This window comes from Mustela nivalis (assembly GCF_964662115.1).
Source record: "Mustela nivalis genome assembly, chromosome: 6".
Taxonomy (NCBI): domain Eukaryota; kingdom Metazoa; phylum Chordata; class Mammalia; order Carnivora; family Mustelidae; genus Mustela; species Mustela nivalis.
In genome coordinates this window covers 72123719-72143676 of record NC_139025.1, presented here as the reverse complement: position 1 = coordinate 72143676, position 19958 = coordinate 72123719, and the positions used below count along the sequence as shown (strand labels likewise).

The following is a 19958-nucleotide window of genomic DNA, read 5'->3' as shown; positions in this document are numbered from 1 at the left end:
AATTTAAAGAAGAGGAACGCTGAATGGCTGTCAAGTGTGTAAAGAGGACCAACTGCTTGGGTAATGAGGAAAATGCAAACCACAATGAGATGCTATTTTCCATCTATGAGGATGACGAAAGTGGAAATGTCTGAGAGCACAAGCATTAAGAATGACATAGAGAAATAGGTGATCTCCTAGGAGTATAAATTGGTACAACAGCGTGGGAAAACAGATTTGGTAATATATAGTAAAGATCAAGATGTGTGTGCCCTTTAACCCAGACTTCCCCTTCCAATAAAACTCTATAGGAGAGTTCATACTTATGTGGTGCAAGGAAATGTGCACAGGACATTTACGGCAGCATTTTAGGTGATAGATAAAAATTAAAGCAACCCAAATGTCCACCAGCATGAAAATACATAGTTGTGTGTGCTCATACAGTGGGAACACTCTCTTCTGTGCAGTGAAAGTGAATGGACTAGAGATGTATGTGTTGTGGTTGAATTCCAAAAACATAAATTTGATGAAAACCAGTCAACTGCAGTATGGTAGGTACAATGTGGTAATATCATTTTTGGTAAAGCCTAAAAACAAGCAAAACGATACCCATGATTTATGGATGTCAGTGTAATAAAAATGTAAAAATATGGGCGCCTGGGTGGTTCAGCCAGTTGAGCATCTGCCTTCCACTCAGGTCATGGTGCCAGGGTCATGGGATCGAGCCCTGCATTGGGCTCCCTGCTCAGTGGGGAGTCTGCTTCTTCCTCTAGTCTTCTTAGTTTTCCCTCTTGCTCGTGCTTTCTCTGTCTCTCTCAAATAAATACATAAAATCTTTAAAAAATAAAGAACAATAAATAAAATATAAAAACGAAAACGTGGACAAGAAGGATACACATAACTTTAGGATGATTGCCTCCTCTGGGGAGAGTGGGGAGAGGGCAGTAGGATCTTGGAGAGGCACAAAAGGGGGTTTTTACTCAATCTGTTATGTTTTACTTAAAAAATATGAGCTAGGGCAAAATGTTAACATTTGTGAAATGTGGGTGTTGGCTGTATGACCCCGTTCTTTGCCGTTTGTTTGGAATATTTCACAGTAGAAAAAGTCCATGGCATATGTAAGATGACAGCACTTTCAGAGATCAGATAAATACACTTTTAAGGCTCATGTAATCCCACTGTTCAGTGTCAGTCTGTCAATTTGTAAGTACTTCTGGAACACCTAAAAATTGCATAACAATGCCCTCAGTATCAGGACAGCTGCAGAGGATGAGTAGAATTTCCAAACAGATGTCAGAAATATGAACGTGCCACTCATAGAAACATATAATTCATCATAACAAATGTGCAACAAGAGAAGATGGTACTGGTAGCTTTGTCTAGAATGGGCTGGAATTGACAAAAACCTCCTAAAATATTTCTCTGTGGCCATAGCTCTCCAGTGCTTCAATCTGTGACTCTGCTTCCTGCCACCCCCCCCCCCCGCTCTCTCTAGGCCATAAGGGCATTTGAAAACCCCCCCTCTCCTTCTCCTGTGTGATATATAAATCTTTACTTAACAAATAAATGTGTACGGCTTCCTGTCAGGCTCTCGTGTGCATATACACATAGCCCAGGTACCATGCGCTCCCTTTCCTGAGTCCTCTTCCACTTAGTGCAATCATAACCTCGTGCCCCTCTGTCTGCACTCTCCTGGGAAAGTGAACCCCTCTCTTCCTTCAGGACCTTTTGCTACTGGAAACCTAGCTGGGGAGGCAGGAGCTTACCTTAGGAGGGGTCATTCAGGGCTATTATAGGTGATCCTAAGGATATCACATTTTGCTTAAATGTTTTTATGACTCAAAAAAGGGCTAGGGAGTGTGGTGGGCAGGGAATAGGGTGAGCTTAAGGGGAGTGTCCTGAAAGACAAGAAGAAATGGGATGAAGCTCTTATATAGCAGAATACTCAGGGTGATCAGAAGTTTCATGATTGCTACAGTGCCAGGCTTCTGTTCAAGGATTAGAAGAAAGCACCTGAGTTCATCAGCCCCAGGTAGGCTTGTCTATTTCCTCCACCCATACCCCTAGTGACAAAGGGCTGCAGAGACTGGAGAGGCCAGAGTCCTCTAAAAGGACTAGAGGCCAGAGCCTCTTCTCAGTACAGTCCCTGCTCTGCAAGGCTTAAGATTGGCCAGGCTAGGGGGTGTAGTGGTCCTTAACTGAGAAAGTGCTAACCTCCTTATTTCTTATGTACCAGAAATATCAGTTCAAATCCCTGCTGGTAGTAAGTATCAGCCCTGCCAGAGGCACCATGGGGCTAACTGTCCCCATCCTCGAAGAGCATGCCAGAGGGCTCTTGCAGAGCTAGGTGTGGGGGGGAGGAGAGGGATCCATCTGAGCCCTCCTGTGAATCCCGGGCCCTAGAAGTGTCTCTAGAGGTTTCCACAGCGTATTCAGAGTATATTATTTCAGAAAATTTAAGAACAGCCCAAATTTCTTACAAGTCACCTAAAATCTCTAAATGTACAGTTAACTTAAAGTTACAAAATTTTAGTAGCAGATTTTTACTATTCACAGCCCTAATAATCATGTCAAATTCTTAAAGGATTCTCAAAGTTCTCTAAGGTATGTATAGTTGGTAAAAAAATTTTTAAATTAACTTTTTATTTTGGAATAATTTTAGATTTGCCAAAAAGTTGCAAAGCTAGTACACAGAGCTCCTGTACACTCTTCGTTTGGTTTCTTCTAATTTTAACGTTTTATGTAAAACAATGGCACATTCATCCAAACTAGGAAATGAACACTGGTGCTATATCACACTAAACTACCTGCTTTATTCCTAGCTCTCCAATTTTTCCACTTACCTTTCTCTGTGCCCAGATCCAATCCAGGATGCCATATTGCATTTAATCCACCTGTCTCCTTAGTCCCCTCTTATCCGGGACATTTCCTCAGTCTTGTTTTTCATGACCTTAACAGTTTTGAGGAGTATTGGTCAAGACATTGTAGAATGCACCTCAATTTGGGTTGGTCTAATGTTCTCACGACTGGGCAGAGATACTGGGCTTGGGAGAATACCCTGAGGTGAAGTACCCTTCGTTATCTCATCATTATCAGTGCATCTGTGACCGTGTGTGACTTACATGGTGATATGAACCTTGATCACTTGGTTAGGGCAGCGTCTGCTGGGTTTCTCCACAGTAAAGTTACTACTGCTCCTTCTCTACACTCAATTCTTTGGAAGCAAGGCTCCAAGTCCAGCCTACCCTCAGGGTGCGGGAGGAGGGATTCCTCTCTAGCTCATGCAAAGAAAATATTTGGAGTTCTTCTAGAAAGAAGGCTTATTTCCTCCTCATCATTTAGTTATTGACTTAGTCATTTTTCTGGTATCAGTATGGACACACACATATTTATTTTAGAGGTTAGATTAGAATTCAATACTATATTATTTATTCCAACTTTGGCCACTGGAAACTCTTTCAATTTGGCTCCTTTGCCCTTTGACACCCCTCCATCCTTTCTTTTTTTCTTTCCTTTTGTTTCTTTTCTTCTTCTTCTTCTTTTTTTTTTTTTTTGCAACTGTTTACTTTCTGGCAGTATCTGATGTCCCAGGTTCCTCTTGTGTTTTTCCTGTTCCAGCCCTAGAAGCAGCCATTTCTCCAAGAAGGAACTGGGTATTTTAAAATAGTAGACTTTTAAATATCAAAGCAATGTATACTTTCTATAGAAAATTTGGGAAGTAAATAAGAGTAAAAATTCTAGGGAAAAAAAAATCGCAGTCCCACCACCAAAGGTAAAACTTTTTTAGAATTTGGGGTGTATCTTTTTTTAAAAAAAGATTTTATTTATGTATTTGACACAGAGAGAGGGAGAGACAGTGAGAGAGGGAACACAAGCAGGGGTAGTGGGAGAGGGAGAAGCAGTCTTCCCTCCAAGCAAGGAGCCTGATGTGGCTCAATGTGGGGCTTGATGTGGGGCTCGATGTGGGGCTCGATCCCAGGACCCTGGGATCATAACCTGAGCTGAGGGCAGATGCTTAATGACTGAGCCACCCAGGTACCTCAGAATTGGGTGTATTTCTTTTCCATTCTCTTGTTGATGTTGTTTTCAGTTTCATAATTTCTGCTTTTATGTATTTGTTTATTCATTTCTTTTGCTTGTGTTTATGTATCTTTTATTCTTTCCACTTTGAGTTTATTGGTATTTTCTTTTACTAACTTCTTGAGTTGAAAGCTTGTGCCATTATTTTCCATTATTTCTTTTCTGAAAATTTGTAATTTATCCTAAAACTAATGCTTTGGCCATATTCAGTAGGGTTTTGTTCTTCTGCAAAGTGTTTGCACTGTTGCTCATTTCTTTTTTTTTTTTAAGATTTTATTTATTTATTTGACAGAGAGAAATCACAAGTAAATGGAGAGGCAGGCAGAGAGAGAGAGGGAAGCAGGCTCCCCGCCTAGCAGAGAGCCCGTTGCGGGACTCGATCCCAGGACCCTGAGATCATGACTTGAGCCGAAGGCAGCGGCTTAACCCACTGAGCCACCCAGGTGCCCCCTGTTGTTCATTTCTAAAGTGATTTTCTGCTTTGATTTCCTCTTCCAAAAGTTATTTTTTAAGGGACTTAAATTTCTTTGTATATGATATTTGGGGGAGTCTATACTTTCACATTAATTTCTGTATTTATTGCATGTGAGTGAGTGGATATAAGGGACTCATAGGATTTCTGCTCTTCCGAATTTATTGAGAGTTCCTTGTTAATTATTATGTACAATTCTCTATATTTTCTTACTTACACCTTGTCTATTGAAATGTGATTTTAGAAAGGTATGTGTTACAGTTACCAACTAACTGGATTTGCCAATTTCAAGCTTACATGTTAAGTACATAAAGGTTAATGACTAATATAATTTTTGTTTCCCACATATTTTATTAAAATCAATTATTAATCACTTCCCATCTTAAGTCTTTTTTCCCATTTTAATGCTTTTTGTCTCAAATTCTATTTTGTCTAATTATACTATTGTCATATTTGTTTGCCTTTTAATATTTGCCTGCTATGTCATCTATTCCTTTTTTTTTTTTTTTAAGATTTATTTATTTATTTTAGAGACAGAGCATTTGTGAGTGGGGCGGAGGCAGGAAGAAAATCTCAAGCGGACTCCCCCGCTGAGCACAGAGCCCCTTGTGGGCTGGATCTCACAACCCTGAGATCATGATCTGAGCCAAAACCAAGAGTTGGATGCTTAGCCAACTGAGCAACCCAGGCTGCCGTTATCTATTCCTTTACTGACAATTTTCCTATGCCATTTTGTTCTAGCTGTGTCTCTTATGAACTGTATTTAGCTGGGCTTTAAAAAGATTTAATTTGAGAAACTCCATCTTTTAATAGGTAAATTTAACCCATGCTCATTTATTGTGAACATTCACATACATTTAGACTTATTCCTAAAATCTTTTTTTGTGCTGGTCAAAACACATTCATTCCTTTTATTGGGTTAATCCAAATTGCTTCCGGCCTTGTTATGATTACCTTCTCAGCGTTGATGCTTTTTCTCAGGAGGTGCTTGGCACGAAATAAGTCAATTAGTAAAAGACAAGTATCATATGATCTTAATGATATGAGGAATTTGAGAAACAAGACTGAAGATCATAGGGGAAGGGAGGGAAAAATGAAACAAGACGAAACCAGAGAGAGAGACAAACCATAAGAGACTCTTAATCTCAGGAAACAAACTGAGGGTTGCTGGAGGGTGGGGGTGGGAGGTATGGAATGGCTGGGGGATGGACATTGGGGAGGGTGTGTGCTACAGTGAGTTCTGTGAAGTATGTAAGACTGATGAATCACAGACCAGTACCCCTGAAACAAATAATACTTTATATGTTAATTTTAAATAAAGAGAGAGGTACTTGGTAAAATGACAATGATTTGGAGAAGAGATGCAATGGCCTGGCTCCTCCCAATGCAAGCACCTCTTTCCTAACAATTGCTCAGGCCCCTGTTTCTCCTTCTGTCTGTTGCCTTTGAGCTTAGAGCACCTGCAGCTGCTCCTGCCTTTTACTAAAGTCCTCCCCTGAAGGCAAATTGGACTGTGATTTTCACTTGCAAGGTGACCCAACCTGACTTTCAAGAGTTCTTCATAATTTTCATAAAGTTTGCTTTTTAACCTTATTGCTTTGGATTTGTTTTCTTTCTTTCGTTCTTAAAAATATCTTTTCATCTAGTGATTTGTGGTGAAGGGGAAGGCTAAAGTACCTATTTAATCCGTCACTTTTATTCCATTATAGCTTATTTACTTTCAAGCATTTTTCTATGTAGACATTTATGTTGATATAATTTCAGTCATTCTGTACATAAAAGTTTGTGTCATGATTTTTTCAGCTAGCATTTTAACTGAAGCATTTCCATATTATTACAAACTACTTATAAACACCATTTTTTAACAGTTGCATATATCCCATCAGTAACATGCCATATTCAGCACCTAAATTTTATCTATTTTTTCACCTGTTACAAATAAGACAATAAACGTTTCTGTTCATAAATCTGTTTTTATATGTAAACGTTTTAGGTGGATGTCAAGATTTTTGCAGAATCCCAGCAAATCCCAGCTGGATCATTCCAGATCCACTAACATACAGCACACAAAGATATATCATATATAACACATATTTGTGTATTTATGTATATGTAAAATACATAGCATGCATAAAACATATATGCGTATTTCTCAGAACATACAAGTCTCTATGTGTTACCACGGTTTTTTGGGGTTCTATGATTTGAAAACAAAGATGGTAAATCAACCGGAGACTAAGTATAGTCCAAGAGTGGAAATATGAAATATATCACATGAATGCCTGTGGATGTAGGGCAGCTGTTCCTGGTAACACCTTTCTCTTTTGGAGGAGGAGATATAGCAATAGTGACCACATTTTCTGGACCAAAAATAGGGACATATATTTTGTTCCATGATCAGTGTCAGAAGATCAGGGATGGAGTATAAAAACATTAAGATGACTGGGTTTTTTTTTTTACTGCCTTCTGCCATATAACTTTGGCTTTCTGATCCCACCCCAACCTGTGGAAGCCCAGCCCATCTCACTTGCATCACCAGAGACACATTTGCTCTCTTCAAATTCATGAGTCTGAGGCTCATATTTGCCTTCCTACTTCTTTTTTTTCTCCTCCTCCCCTTCCTCTTCCTCCTCCTCTCTCCTCCTTCCTCCTCCTCCTCCCCCCCCTTTTTTTTTAAAGATTTTATTTATTTATTTGACAGAGAGAAATCATAAGTAGATGGAGAGGCAGGCAGAGAGAGAGAGAGAGAGAGAGAGGGAAGCAGGCTCCCTGCTGAGCAGAGAGCCCGTTGCAGGACTCGATCCCAGGACCCTGAGATCATGACCTGAGCCGAAGGCAGCGGCTTAACCCACTGAGCCACCCAGGCGCCCCCCTCCTCTTCTTTTTAAGTAGGGCTCCAACATGGGGCCCGAACTAATGACCCTGAGATCAAGACCTGAACTAAGGGTCATGTGCTTAACCAGGTGAGCCACCCAGGTGCCCTGCCTTTCTATTCTCTATCTCCTGGGATTTTTTTTTTTTTTTTTTGCCTGTCAGAAAGCTGTAGTGTGCCTTTTTTGTTAAAAGAAGGGTTGAGGGAGACTAATGGGTAATAACATAACGTGTCAAGGAATATTATTGAGGTTTCTTCTGGTATCAGTCTACTAGGGCTGCCATAACAAAAATGCCATAGATGGGGGGCTTAAGCAACAGAAATTTATTTCTCACAATTCTGGAGGCTGGAAGTCCAAGATCAAGGTGTTGGCAGATTTTATTTCTCCTGAGGTCTCTCTCTTTGGCTTGCGGATGGCTGCCTTCTCACTGTGTCCTCACATGGCCTTTTCCTTGTGTGCACACATCCCTTTGTGTGTCCAAATGTCCTCTTCTTATAGGGACAGTGGTCAGACTGGACTAAGGCCTACCCTAGTGGCCCCATTTTAACTTAATCACCTCATTAAAGGCCCCATCTCCCCTCCCAAGTCACACTGTGAGGTAATGGAAGTTAAGGCCTCAATATACAAATGTGGGGCCTGGAGGGAAACATAATTCAGTCCATAATACTACTTGAGATCAAAATTTAACTTGTTTCAAAACCCAGAGATTTAAGTAGCAAGTGCCTGGTTGCTTCTAGCTTTTATGTTGAATATAGAAGTGAACTTCTCTAGTCTCAGAGTCCTATGATGTTTTCCCTAAGAAGGGTTAGGTTAGCTATCTCTATTACTCCTCTACTTGTGTGGGGGCTTACGTAGAAAGACCAGGATAGACCACTCAGGAAATGGAACAGGAATTAAGACACACACAAAAAATGAACACTAGAGAAACAAGTATTGGCTATTTCAGCATGTATGCCTCCTTGAGTGTCATGATCATCATTGATATAAAAATTATCAACTTCTGGGACACCTGGGTGCCTCAGTCAGTTAAGCGCTGCCTTCAGCCCAGGTCATGATCCAGGGTCCTGGGATTGAGTCCCTCATTGGGCTCCTTTTCAGTGGGGAGCCCACTTCTCTCTCTGCCTTTGCCAGCCACTCTGCCTGTTTGTGCTCTCTCTCTTTCTCTCTGATAAATAAATAAATAAACAAATAAAATCTTTAAAAAAAATTATCAATTTCTAAAAACCTCCAGGATCTTTTTTTTTTTTTTTTTTGGTCCATTAGAGAAAGCACAAAATCCCATGGCCTTACCTCAGCATCTCACCTTATCCAGGCCCTTGGCTCTGTCGCTGTTGGCCACCTCTCTATCCCACCTCAGGCCAACTCTGACTAGACTCTGTGCCTGGAGCTTTCTCAGCCCTAACTACCAAGATGAGGAGACTAGTAGCTTCAAGCTCCCACACCCTCTTCCTTTTACAGGAGTTTCCTCACCTCTTCTGCCCAGGGTGCTCACTCTGTCTCACTTCATCTCCTAGAGACCAGGCTTTTATTTGTGCTGTGCTCTGTCTCATCAGCCGAGCTTGATCCTTATTCCTTCACACTGCCCACTTGTAATGGCTAATGATGAAAGACGTGCCTCCCTTGTATACGTGCTGCTGAAGCGAGCACGATATGTCTCCCTTAATAAGAGGCAAGAGTACATATTACAGAGTGGATGTCTACTTTAACAAACAGTTTCTTTATAGCGATTCTAGAAATATAAAAATAGCCCCAGTTGATGAATTTGTATTTTATTCTTCTGTAGACCTTAGTACAGTTTTTCTATGAGTCAAAGCCAAGTGAATTTCTTTAAAAGTTTTTGGGTTGAAACAGCTTTAAGTTCAAAGAAAGTTGCAAAAACACTACGGAGAGGTCCTGCATACCCTCCATCCAAAATTTCCTATTTCCTATCCATCTTCTAAATGATAGTTCAGTATTCAAACCGGGAAACTGACACAGATACAATCCACAGGCCTTACTCAGATTTCACCAGTTTCATGTGCAATCATTTGTGTAGGTGATGCTGGACTGTTATCACATATGCAGATTTGTGAAACCACCAGCACAGCTGGGATACAGAACTATTTCATCACCACAAAGATCCCTTGTGCTACCTCTTTAGAGCCAAACCCATCTGCCTCCCCCAACTCCTTCCCTAACCCCTGGCAATAACAAATCTCTTCTCCATATGTATAATGTTGTCCTTTTGAGAATGCCATATTAGTGGAATCATTAAGGGAATTGCCTTTTTCACTCAGCATAATTTCCTTGAGCTCCATCCAAATCGTTGCACATATCAGTAGTTTGTTTCTTTTTATTGCTTTAAAGTGTTTTCGAACACCAACAAATTCTTCAGCACCAGCTGAGTGCCCAATAATGTAATTCAATTCTGACATTAACTAGTGAGCCTCAGATGCCAGAGGTTTAAGGGTTGGGTCCCATATGACTATCCTAGTCCAGACACCAATTACAAGTCCCAAGCCACCCATGTTTCTGATCAACCAGCTATAAATTGGGAATCCCCACAACCTCTTTCTTAGGTTTGATGATTTGCTAATATGACCTGCAGAGCTCAGGAGAACACTTTGTTTACTTCAATTGACTGGTTTATTATAAAGGGTACAACTTAGAGGGCACTGGGGTGGCTCAGTTGGTTAAACAACTGCCTTTGGCTTAGGTCATGATCCCGGAGTCCCAGGATCAAGTCCCACATCAGGCTCCCAGCTCCATGGGGAGTCTGCTTCTCCCTCTTACCTTCTCCCCTCTCACTCTCTTTCTGACTCCCTCTCTCAAATAAAAATAAATAAAATTTTTTAAAAATAAAATTTGATGTTATTTAAAATAAAAAAGGATACAACGTAGGAACAGCCATGTGGAATTAATGTATAGGGCAATGTATAGGTGAGTGCATGTGTGTGTGCGTGCGTGCGTATGTATAGTTCAATACCTTTTTCTGGAAGCTCTCTGAATCTCATTATTCAAGAGTTTTTATAGAGCTCCTCCTCCAGCCCCTCTCTCTCTTCCTGAGGTGGGTAGGTGGAGCTGCTAGTTCCAACTTTCTCATCACTCAGTCTTTCTGGTGACCGGCCCCATCCTGGGGCTACCTAGGATCCCCACCTTAAGTCACCTTACTAGCGTGAACTTAGTTTGTGATTGGAAAGGGGCTCCTTATGAATAACAAAAGATACCCCTATCACTCAAAAAATCCCAAGGGTTTTAGGAGCTCTGTGCCAGGAACCAAGGATGGAGATGAAATATATTTTATTTTACACCACTGGGAAGATGTACCACACTTGGCTCAACCATTCATTGAAGGAATTTTGAGTCATTTCCAGCTTTGGCTAATACAAATGAAGTTTCTATAAATGTTCATGTGCATGATGTTGTGTGGACATATGTTTTCATTTCTCTGGGATAAATGCCCAGGAGTACAATTGTTGGTCATATGGTAAGTATATGTTTATTTTTAAAGTTTGAGGGTAGCCAAGACAAATATATAAGTTCTGTGGGCTCAGAACAAGTAGCCCCTCCCTGAGGAAGTCAGAGAAGGCAGTAGAATTTAGATATTAAAATTACAAACTATATTCAGTAGACTTGTTTTTGAACCTGAGCATTTCACTTTCTGGTGAGAGACTTGAACAATTTAACTCTTTGTTTCAGTTTACGGTTCTGCAAGATGTGGATAGTGACTGCCACTAACTCCAAATGCTATCATGATTATTAAACTGAAAAAAAAATGTAGCGTGCATAGCACTATGTTTAGGACACAATCATCAATAAATGTGACATATGTAATAGATGCTATTTGTGTCTTGCTTCTGTTCCCGGGGCACTTATCTTTCTGTCCATGAAAGCTCAATGCCCATCAATGAGCAGCTATGACTCTTCCTAAATGTTTCTGAGCACAGGTGGGGGAGGTTGAAAATGTGATGGAACTAATGCTGCTCAGGAAATGTCCTCAACAAATGACTGATAGGAGTTGGAAATATACTTTCATGAGATGAACCAAATATCCTGGTTTGCTTAGGACTGAGCAGTTCCATGGAATCTGGGTCTTTCGGTACTAAAACCCGCAGTCCTGGAAAACTAGAATGGTTTGTCAAGCACCTCTTGTGGACAATCTTCCCTTCTATCTCTCTCCCTCCACTTCCCTAACATGGTTTCCCAGAGCCATCTCCAGGGCCAACCTAAGACAATTGCTCCTTGATCTCCCCAGAAGATGAAAGATGTGAAGTGAGAAAGAGTTGTTGCAGAAATGAGGTGTTGCTGGGGCGCCTGGGTGGCTCAGTGGGTTAAGCCGCTGCCTTCGGCTCGGGTCATGATCTCAGAGTCCTGGGATCGAGTCCCGCGTCGGGCTCTCTGCTCAGCAGAGAGCCTGCTTCCCTCTCTCTCTCTGCCTGCCTCTCCATCTACTTGTGATTTCTCTCTGTCAAATAAATAAATAAAATCTTAAAAAAAATAAAAAAAGAAATGAGGTGTTGCTGATGCAGTTGCAATGGCAAAGGTGCCATGGGATCTTTGGGCAGGTGGACCAGAAAAGTGTGAAGGAGGGGTGAGTGTGGAGACCCCATGAAAGTTTGGGAACCAGAAGAGAATGGTTGGACTTTCATCTACTGTTGGATGAGAGTCATTTGTGATGAGGAGAAGCAACTTGCCTGTCAAATGCTGACGAGTTTGGTATCTCTGATATGGGGGCTAAGGCTGTGGCTTCAGTAGGAGCTGAGAGAAGAGGAGGTTGTGGCAGATCAGGGAGCTGACAAGAGCTTGGGCCAGGTTGTTGCAAAAGGCTGGGGAAAGTTGAGAAAAAGTTGAAAGCAACATCTTTGTGGAAGCATGGATGTGGAGAGGGAAGTGCAAAGGTGACTCTAAGAAGAGTACAGTGACATTCCTTGTTTGGGGTGTCAGGCAAGAATTCCTCAGGCATCTACCAGAAGTCCAGCACCATGGCTGCCCACTCTGTGGTGGTGGTGTGGTTCACTACAATGAGGAGGTCCTTCAGTGGACAGGTAGTGGAAAGGCACAAGCAGCTCTGTACTTCCCTGGGAAGTTTGAAGGATGAATGAAGACACAGATCCTGATATATTTCTTGTTGTGATTGTCTTTCCAGGTTCTTCCTCAGAGTGGGTCCAGACAGAAGGAGGCCAATGACTGCCATGCTCAGAGCTGTGTCGTGGGCCTTTAGGGGTCTTCGTAACTCCTCCAAGCCTCTGTCAGCAAGAATGAGCAGCAATAGTGCAGACAGGAGCTGTGCGCTGGCTGAGAAAGTGGCTGTGATCACTGGGTCCACAAAGGGGTAAGCAAAAGGGAATCCCTCATTGCAATATCACAAGATGTTAGTGTCCCCATCCCAGAGTGAGCTCAGCAATCAGTGCCCTTCTCAGACATCCCTGCCTGACACCCCCACAGCTCCAGCATTTACAACAAACTCTAAATCTTAGCAACTCTCCCTAAAACATCTGGTTTCTGATTTCTAAGAATGATGTAGTTGGAAAACCAGCTGATTCTGAGTCAATCAGAGTAGTGTTGGAATCTAATCTCTGTCACGTACTTGCTGGGTAACCAGAAGACATTTAACTTGTTATCATCAGGACACCCCTCTTTCCCTATCCTTCCTAGGCATATCACTGTGGTCTTTTAGGGTCCTGGTCTATCAGGGAGAAGCCCAAGACCTACTTGCCTCTCAGACTCGGGGTTTCACTGGCTGCATAATGCCTACCGGCACTAAGGCAATGGGCAGGACAACATCTCAAGACCAACTCAGAGACCTTTTATAGATGAACCTCCCCTTCTGCCATGTTTCTTTCAGTGTCCCTCCAGTTCTGCTCCTCCTCTAATTGCTATTGCAGACAGGAGAAAAGGAGGCTTCTGGTGTTGAGTGCTTCTGGACCACCATCTTCCTTTTGACTGTTCATGGTCTTGACCATCACTAATTTGGACCATTCCATTTTAGAAATGCTTAATCATTCCAGGTTTCCCAGACCCACATGGTGTTTTAAATCTTTGTGTGGGCTCCCCGTGCCCAGCCTTCATGACAAATGAATACCTCCAAAATGCCAAGCTGCCCAGAGAGTTTCCAGGGGACAGGAGAAATATGCCTTCTGCCCTTTCATTACCAGGGCTCAGCCAGCCCCGCCCAGAGCAGCTTCAGACCTCTTAAAGTAAGGAGATGCAGAGGGGACAGAACATCTTTTTCAGCAGGGAAGTTTTTCCACTGCAGAGCAGAAGAAACTATTAGGCTTAGAGAAAGGAATTTCTAACCAGAGGCCTCTGGTAGGAGAGGCCTAAGGGAGAGAATGTTGGGCAGCTGAGGGTTCTCTATAATCGAGGCTGAGTGCCCAGCACATTTACAAATGTTCATTTTAAAACCTTCCTTTTGGGGTGCCTGGGTGGCTTAGATGGTTAGGCATCTGCCTTCAGCTCAGGTCATGATCCCAGGGTCCTTGAATTGAGCCCCACTTTGGGCTCCCTGCTTGGCAGGGAGTCTACTTCTCCCTCACTCTCCCCACTGTCTGCCCTGCTTGTGTGCTCTCATTCTGTCAAATAAATAAATAAAATTAAAAAAAAAAGAAAAAAAAAGACTTAATAAATAAAACCTTCCTTTAACAAAATTAACGTGAAAATTTTCTCCCCTCTAAAATATGATTGTTATACATGGTAAGACTTAAATGAGGTAGCCTTGGTGAAGGCCTGATGTATATAGTCATATTCAATTGTTCTTCCTCCCTGCTCGGAAGGATTTGGAGCAGCTCTTGGGTCATACTGTGGAACTCAATTTGTGTCTCATGATCAGGCTATTAGGGGGAGAATGGGAAGGGAATAAAGCCACCACAGCCATCTCTGCCCACAGGATCGGCTTCGCCATCGCACGGCGCCTGGCCCAGGACGGGGCCCATGTGGTCATCAGCAGCCGGAAGCAGCAGAACGTGGACCGAGCAGTGGCCATGCTACAGGGGGAGGGGCTGAGTGTGACGGGCACTGTGTGCCACGTTGGGAAGGCTGAGGACCGGGAGCGGCTGGTGGCCACCGTGAGTGCCAGGGTTGGAAGGCAGTTGGGGACAGACAGGCTTAGTCCTGGTGGGAGGGGCTGGAGGTCTCTAGCATTGGTGTCTAGGCATATGTGACCAGGATAGGGTCCTGCTCAAGGGATAAAACAAATGGAAACCAGTGTTGTGTCAGTGTGGCTGACAAGGGATGTTCCAGGTAAGGAAGGAACTCACATGGCCTAGACTAGAGACTTGTTGTCAAAGGGTAGTCTGATGACCCCTCAGTGAGGCGTGTCCTGGGAGCTTGCTGGGGACCCAGAATTTCAGATCTCCCCAGAGCTGCTGAATTTAAATCGCATTTAACCAGACTCCAGGTGAGTGTACCTGTTAGAGTTTGAGCAGCACAGTGCTAGTGCACCCCAGGTGTTGGGTTGGGGAGCCCACTAGAGTCACAGTCTGGGTTAAGACCAGTTCATGTGGTTAAGACCAGTCCTGGAAGGAGTGAGCTGTGAGGCAGAGGTGAGAGAAAGGGCAATGTAGAAGCAGCAACCCCATGAGTGAAGATCTGGACTGGGGAACGAGCTACCAAGTAAGTATCTTGTGGGGCAGAAATTAGATGCTTCCAGGAAGGTGAGAAACAATTATCTCACTCAACTTCTGATCTCCAAGGTCCCCAGGATCGCCCCAGGCAGGAAGGGGTTACTCACTTTGTTCTAGGTCATTAGTCTGGCTAGGGAAGGAGAGGCTTCTGGGAACCTTTTATTCCATTCCTTCAACCCCTATCCTGTCATTTCCTCCACAGGCCCTGGAGCATTGTGGGGGTGTCGACTTCCTGGTATGCGTGGCAGGGGTCAACCCTTTGGTGGGGAGCACTCTGGGGGCCAGTGAACAGGTGTGGGACAAGGTGAGGACTGGGGTAGGATCTTACACAGCCTGCGTGGTTCTCTGTCTACCATATTTGCACACACACACATAGTACCAAAGGTCTCTCATACTCCTGTCACTACTGACTTTGATGGGTGGGGGATGAGGTCACCTGGGTCAAACCACCTATCAGGAAGCTAATAGGCACTACCATGGTCCCCGTATGCCAGGCACCAGCAGGCCCCCCTCTCTTAGGACTCTCCAAGTTGACTCTCCTTGTCCTGGCCACTACTACAAAGTCCTGAGACGCCAGAAGAGATTTTTGGTCTATGGTGAAGGGTTCTGAGGCTGTTACGGTCCGGACTCATGGGCACCCACTCTGATCCCTTCAGTCTGTCTGTCCCAAGGGTCCCTCACCTGTCCACAGACACAGCTGAGAGGAGGGACCCCCATCCAGACTTGGCATCCCATTTGGAATCCACCAAGCATTCTAGGGGCTTCTGTTGCCCTTGCCCTCCTGCCCCTTCTGTCCTGGGGGTCCCCTGAGAGGGACTGGCAGTCCTGACCCACCCCCTCCCCTTACGCTGTAGGCGGAGATAGGTCCGTGGGCAGGGTGAGCCATTCCCTCTACACGGAGTCTTCTTCAGCTGACCAGCTCCTGCCGTCTGTCCTTGTAGATCCCGCCCCACCTCTGTTTGTTTCTCACATTCCCTGGTCTTCTGGACCCAATTCTCAGTTCCCCCTTCTCACTCCTCAGTCATCCTCAGACTTTTCCAATTAAAAACAAGACAAAACAAAACCAGTTCAGAACATTTCCTGACAGACTGAGTGCTCAGTGTGGATTCCCTCTCTCTTTCACACTTCCCTTAAGGCACTCACCAAAAACAAATCATCCTGATTTCTTTCCCCCTTCTCTTTTCTCAGGCCTCCTCTCTGGAGGGCTATGTTGACTGGGGAGAGGTGGTGTGGATACCAGTGCGGGAGGGTCTCCCAAACCACAGCTTGTTGGTGGTTCTCTATGATCTGGGCAGGACAGGAACCTGAGAATCCGACACAGGCCCTCACATTCTTTCTCCTAAAGGACCCTGTCCATCGTACACAGTCAAAGATCAGGACCCAAGTTCTGAGGCTATGGGAAGTGCCTTGGGTCCTGCTCTGGCCACGGGTCTCCAAGTGACCAGTGAGAATGGACATTGGACAGATCTCATCTCTCCCTCTTCTCTGCTCTGATTTCAGATCCTGGACGTGAATGTGAAGTCCCCGGCCCTGCTGCTGAGCCAGCTGCTGCCTCACATGGAGAACAGGGGGTGTGGCAGGGAGGGGCTGGTGGGCCCTGGGGTCTTCGTGCATGTGTGTCCTCTACCCTACATGAAGCACTTGGGCAGGAGCCCAGGAAGTGGAGGGTGGCGGGAGAAGTGGGAGGTGTGTCCTTTGGGACATGTTCTCCATTCTCAAACCTACCTTCTTCCCTACGGGATGAGACAATTCTGAAGAAAAAAAAAATTGCTGGGAAGGAGGAGAAACCTGCCTTTCAGGTCCTCATAGGACCTGTCATGAGTCCTTGTTCTTTTGATCTGAGAGAATGCAGGAACCTTGCTCCTGTAGTGGCAGCTCCAGGGAAGAAGGTTTAAGAAGGAGGTCACCTGGAACCCCAGCTCTGGTCCTTTGACTCCAGCCCTCCGCTGTGAGTCATCTCACCAGTTTCCCTTCTGGTTAGAGGAACTATGGCATTTGCTCCTCCTCAAGTCACCTGCAGAGCCTGGCTCTTCTGCGTTCTGAGCTACCTGGAAGCAGACCAGGCTGGGACTGCTTGGTGGCACACTGAGCTCACAGGAGTCTGCGGCTTGGGAGTATTACTGGGGCTCTGCTCTTGGGAAGTGCTGCCTATAAGTCTTGGGTCCCCCACCCAAGGAATACCTCCCTGGATATGGTCACTGGGTAGCATTGACCTACATGTCCGCTAGCTTCTCCCCAGTGTTCCAGATAGTCTCTCACCTTATCCTGAATCTTGAGCTGGCTTCCTCTTACTGTGAAAGTACAACTTCCTGGCTCATCTGGACTCTTAGGTGGATACATATGTCATCTCATTCCATCTCATCTCTTTACAGGACAGGCTCTGTGGTTCTGGTCTCATCTATGGTGGCCTATATGCCAATACCAGTGAGTATAAAACCCTTTGGATGGGGCTCGGTGAGGGGAAGCAGTGTCTTGTTTCATGTGAGGCCCTATAGTTGGGTGTAGGCGAACTGGCTAGTGACGGGAGTTGAGATGAACTTGATTGCTACAGATTTGGGACTATAATCTCACTTTGCCATAACATCTCTGAAAGCCAAGGATGTTAAGCCATTTGCCCAGGGTATGCACAGTTTATGGTAAAGCAAGTTCTGGGTTCTGGGATTTCCTCATTCCAGTTTCTTGGCTGAATGTTGGAAAGCACAGTGTGGCTTTCTCCATTTCAAGCTTGGACACATATGGTAGTGACTCCCTGGCATTTCTCTAAGCCTGGGCAAGGCTCTCTCTCTCAAAACTTCACCCCTTGAAAATGACTTTAGATGGGGAAAGGTGGCAGAAGGGATTTTAGTTTGGGCCAAAATCAAGTGTATCTACTTAGTCTGAGACCCAGAACCACAGCTCCGGCCATTCAGGTGACATTCCCTCCAGCTGTAGACATTCCAATCCACTCTGTCTACTTCCTTCTGCTTTTCAGAAGCTGGGAGTCTACAACACCAGCAAAACAGCACTGTTGGGTCTCTGTAAGTCTCTGGCTGTAGAGCTGGCTCCAAAAGGCATCCGAGTGAACTGCTTGGTGCCAGGAATAATCAAGACTGAATTTAGCCAAGCGGTGAGGATCACAGTGTTTGCTCCCCAACACCTGCCCCATGGTCCCCACTGGTCCCTTCCCTGGTATAGCTCCTGGGGCCCACAGAAACCTGCATACTTAGATTACAACTTCAGTCCAGGCCTATCAATCAGAGACTCTGCCCTGCAGCCTTTGGCACCAGTGGCCTCTCATTTCCCTGCAGAATGGAGTGTCTATTCTCAGTAGGGAGGAAAGAAAAGTTCTGCTCCACTCCCCTCTCCTGTACAGGGTCATCCTCCCACAGAGGTATCGATCTGCCACAATGCCATTCCCACCACCCCTGCCTTACCCCCACCAACAGTCCTTCTGCCTATCACTGACTCGGAAATCTCTCCCCAGGAGAAATCATTGCCATACTTGCTACCTGACTTGAATGACATCTATGGATTGCAGCGGTAGGTGGGGTTTGTGGCTTTAATGGCCTGTGATTACTCTGAAGAAAAGTTCAATTTCAAGAAGAGATAGAGCTCTGACTTTCCAGTCTGCTGGCTGTTCTCTCTTGCTGGAGTCGAGAATGGCACAGCCTGGGACTAAGGGCTGGAGGGTGGGCATGGTCCTGCTGAGCCCACCATGACCTTCCCTGGAACCTGATTTGACTAGAATTCTTCTTGAGGTACTGATCATTAGGGTCAACGCTGGACCCTGGTCCAGCAGAACCTAAAGTCGGAGGTTAACATTGCAGGGGCTGTGACTTCAGTATGGCTCTCTTTCCTTCAGGTTTGGGGAACCCGAAGAGTGTGCAGGGATTGTGGCCTTCCTGTGCTCGCCAGATGCCAGCTACATCACTGGCGAGAACATCGTGGTAGCTGGCTACTCTCCTAAGCTGTGAAGCCGACTGTTAAGAGAATGGGGCCATAGTCCTTAGTGTGCAGCTGGGGGCTTGGTGGAGAATAAGGAGGTGGGGAGCCTTAGGGTCCAGAATCATACAGGAAATGAGAAGGAAGGCAAGATGTTTGAAATTTCTCATTTGGAAATAAACATGTTTGGAAACTCCCAGTCTGGGATCATCCTTGTTTGGTAGTGATACATGAGCATTTCCCTTGACCTGGAAGCCTCATCTCTAGATTAGTCCCTTCCCTTATCACCCCTAAGGCTTTACCCCTTCTTCCCTTCCTTCCACCCTTCCCAATGAAATTGGAAATTGAGCAGGATACTTTCTATCTGCTCCTGTTTTTGTTTATTTTTATCTTTCAGGTCTCAAATCAAATAGAACTTCTGAGATACCTTCTTGCTGACCACCTTTTGTGTAATCAATGTTGTTCCCACCCCAGTCACTTCCTATGACATTATCTGCTCTGTTTTCTTCACAGAATTTTTAACTCTTTGACCTTATTATTCTTACTTGTTTGCTTATTTATTATATAATTTATTCATTCAAATGTAGGTTTCATAAGACCAGGCACCTTGTCTGTCGTGTTCATAGCCATGAACACTTTGCATATAAAAGATGCTCAATAAATATTTATTGAATGAGTTCACTGCCATCTTCCATTCTGGCTCAGTGATTCTTATGCTCATGTTTCAGACTGAAGCTCATCCATCTACTAGAGACCATTTTAGGGAGCCCCACAAACAGATGAAACGTGTTCATTTCTGGACTGGACATTATTTCTCTTTCTCTGATGACCCACCTTCCAATATAATTTTGCCTTTTAATATCACCTGGCAATTTTCCTACATGGTCTCACTTGGGAACATCTCTCTTTCCTTTCAATGTGTTTTGAAACAACAGACATTTTTTTCCCCCTCCAGCTCTGCAAGTTAGAGGTCTGAGATCAAAGTGTCAGCTGGGTTGATTTCTTCTGAGGCCCCTCTCCTTGCCTTGCAGA

The 19958-nt window shown here is 44.4% G+C and overlaps 1 protein-coding gene and 1 long non-coding RNA gene across 4 annotated transcripts in view; one reads left to right on the top strand and one right to left on the bottom strand.

Moving 5' to 3' along the window:
- LOC309866769 overlaps positions 1–19958 on the bottom strand; it is a 226260-nt gene that overhangs the window by 66265 nt on the left and 140037 nt on the right. The window lies entirely within an intron of this gene.
- LOC309866757 (dehydrogenase/reductase SDR family member 2, mitochondrial-like) lies at positions 1937–19119 on the top strand. Of its 2 annotated transcripts, XM_082734687.1 has the most exons (9): positions 1937–2011; positions 12530–12715; positions 14270–14447; positions 15208–15309; positions 16506–16576; positions 17378–17429; positions 17977–18111; positions 18469–18524; positions 18847–19119. In XM_082734687.1, the coding sequence occupies exons 2-9, from the start codon at positions 12567–12569 to the stop codon at positions 18956–18958; spliced, it is 855 nt and encodes a 284-aa protein (XP_082590813.1). In that variant the 5' UTR covers positions 1937–2011; positions 12530–12566; the 3' UTR covers positions 18959–19119. The 2 variants fall into 2 exon arrangements, with proteins under 2 accessions (XP_082590813.1, XP_082590814.1); XM_082734688.1 differs by lacking the exon at positions 17977–18111.

What these genes read in the sequence shown, in the direction of transcription:
- LOC309866757 (XM_082734687.1), top strand. Translation starts at nt 12,567, where the DNA reads ATGACTGCCATGCTCAGAGCTGTGTCGTGGGCCTTTAGGGGTCTTCGT. An exon ending in ATCACTGGGTCCACAAAGGG is followed by an intron (nt 12,716 to 14,269) that starts GTAAGCAAAAGG and finishes CTCTGCCCACAG; the next exon opens with GATCGGCTTCGCCATCGCAC. An exon ending in GGGAGCGGCTGGTGGCCACC is followed by an intron (nt 14,448 to 15,207) that starts GTGAGTGCCAGG and finishes TTTCCTCCACAG; the next exon opens with GCCCTGGAGCATTGTGGGGG.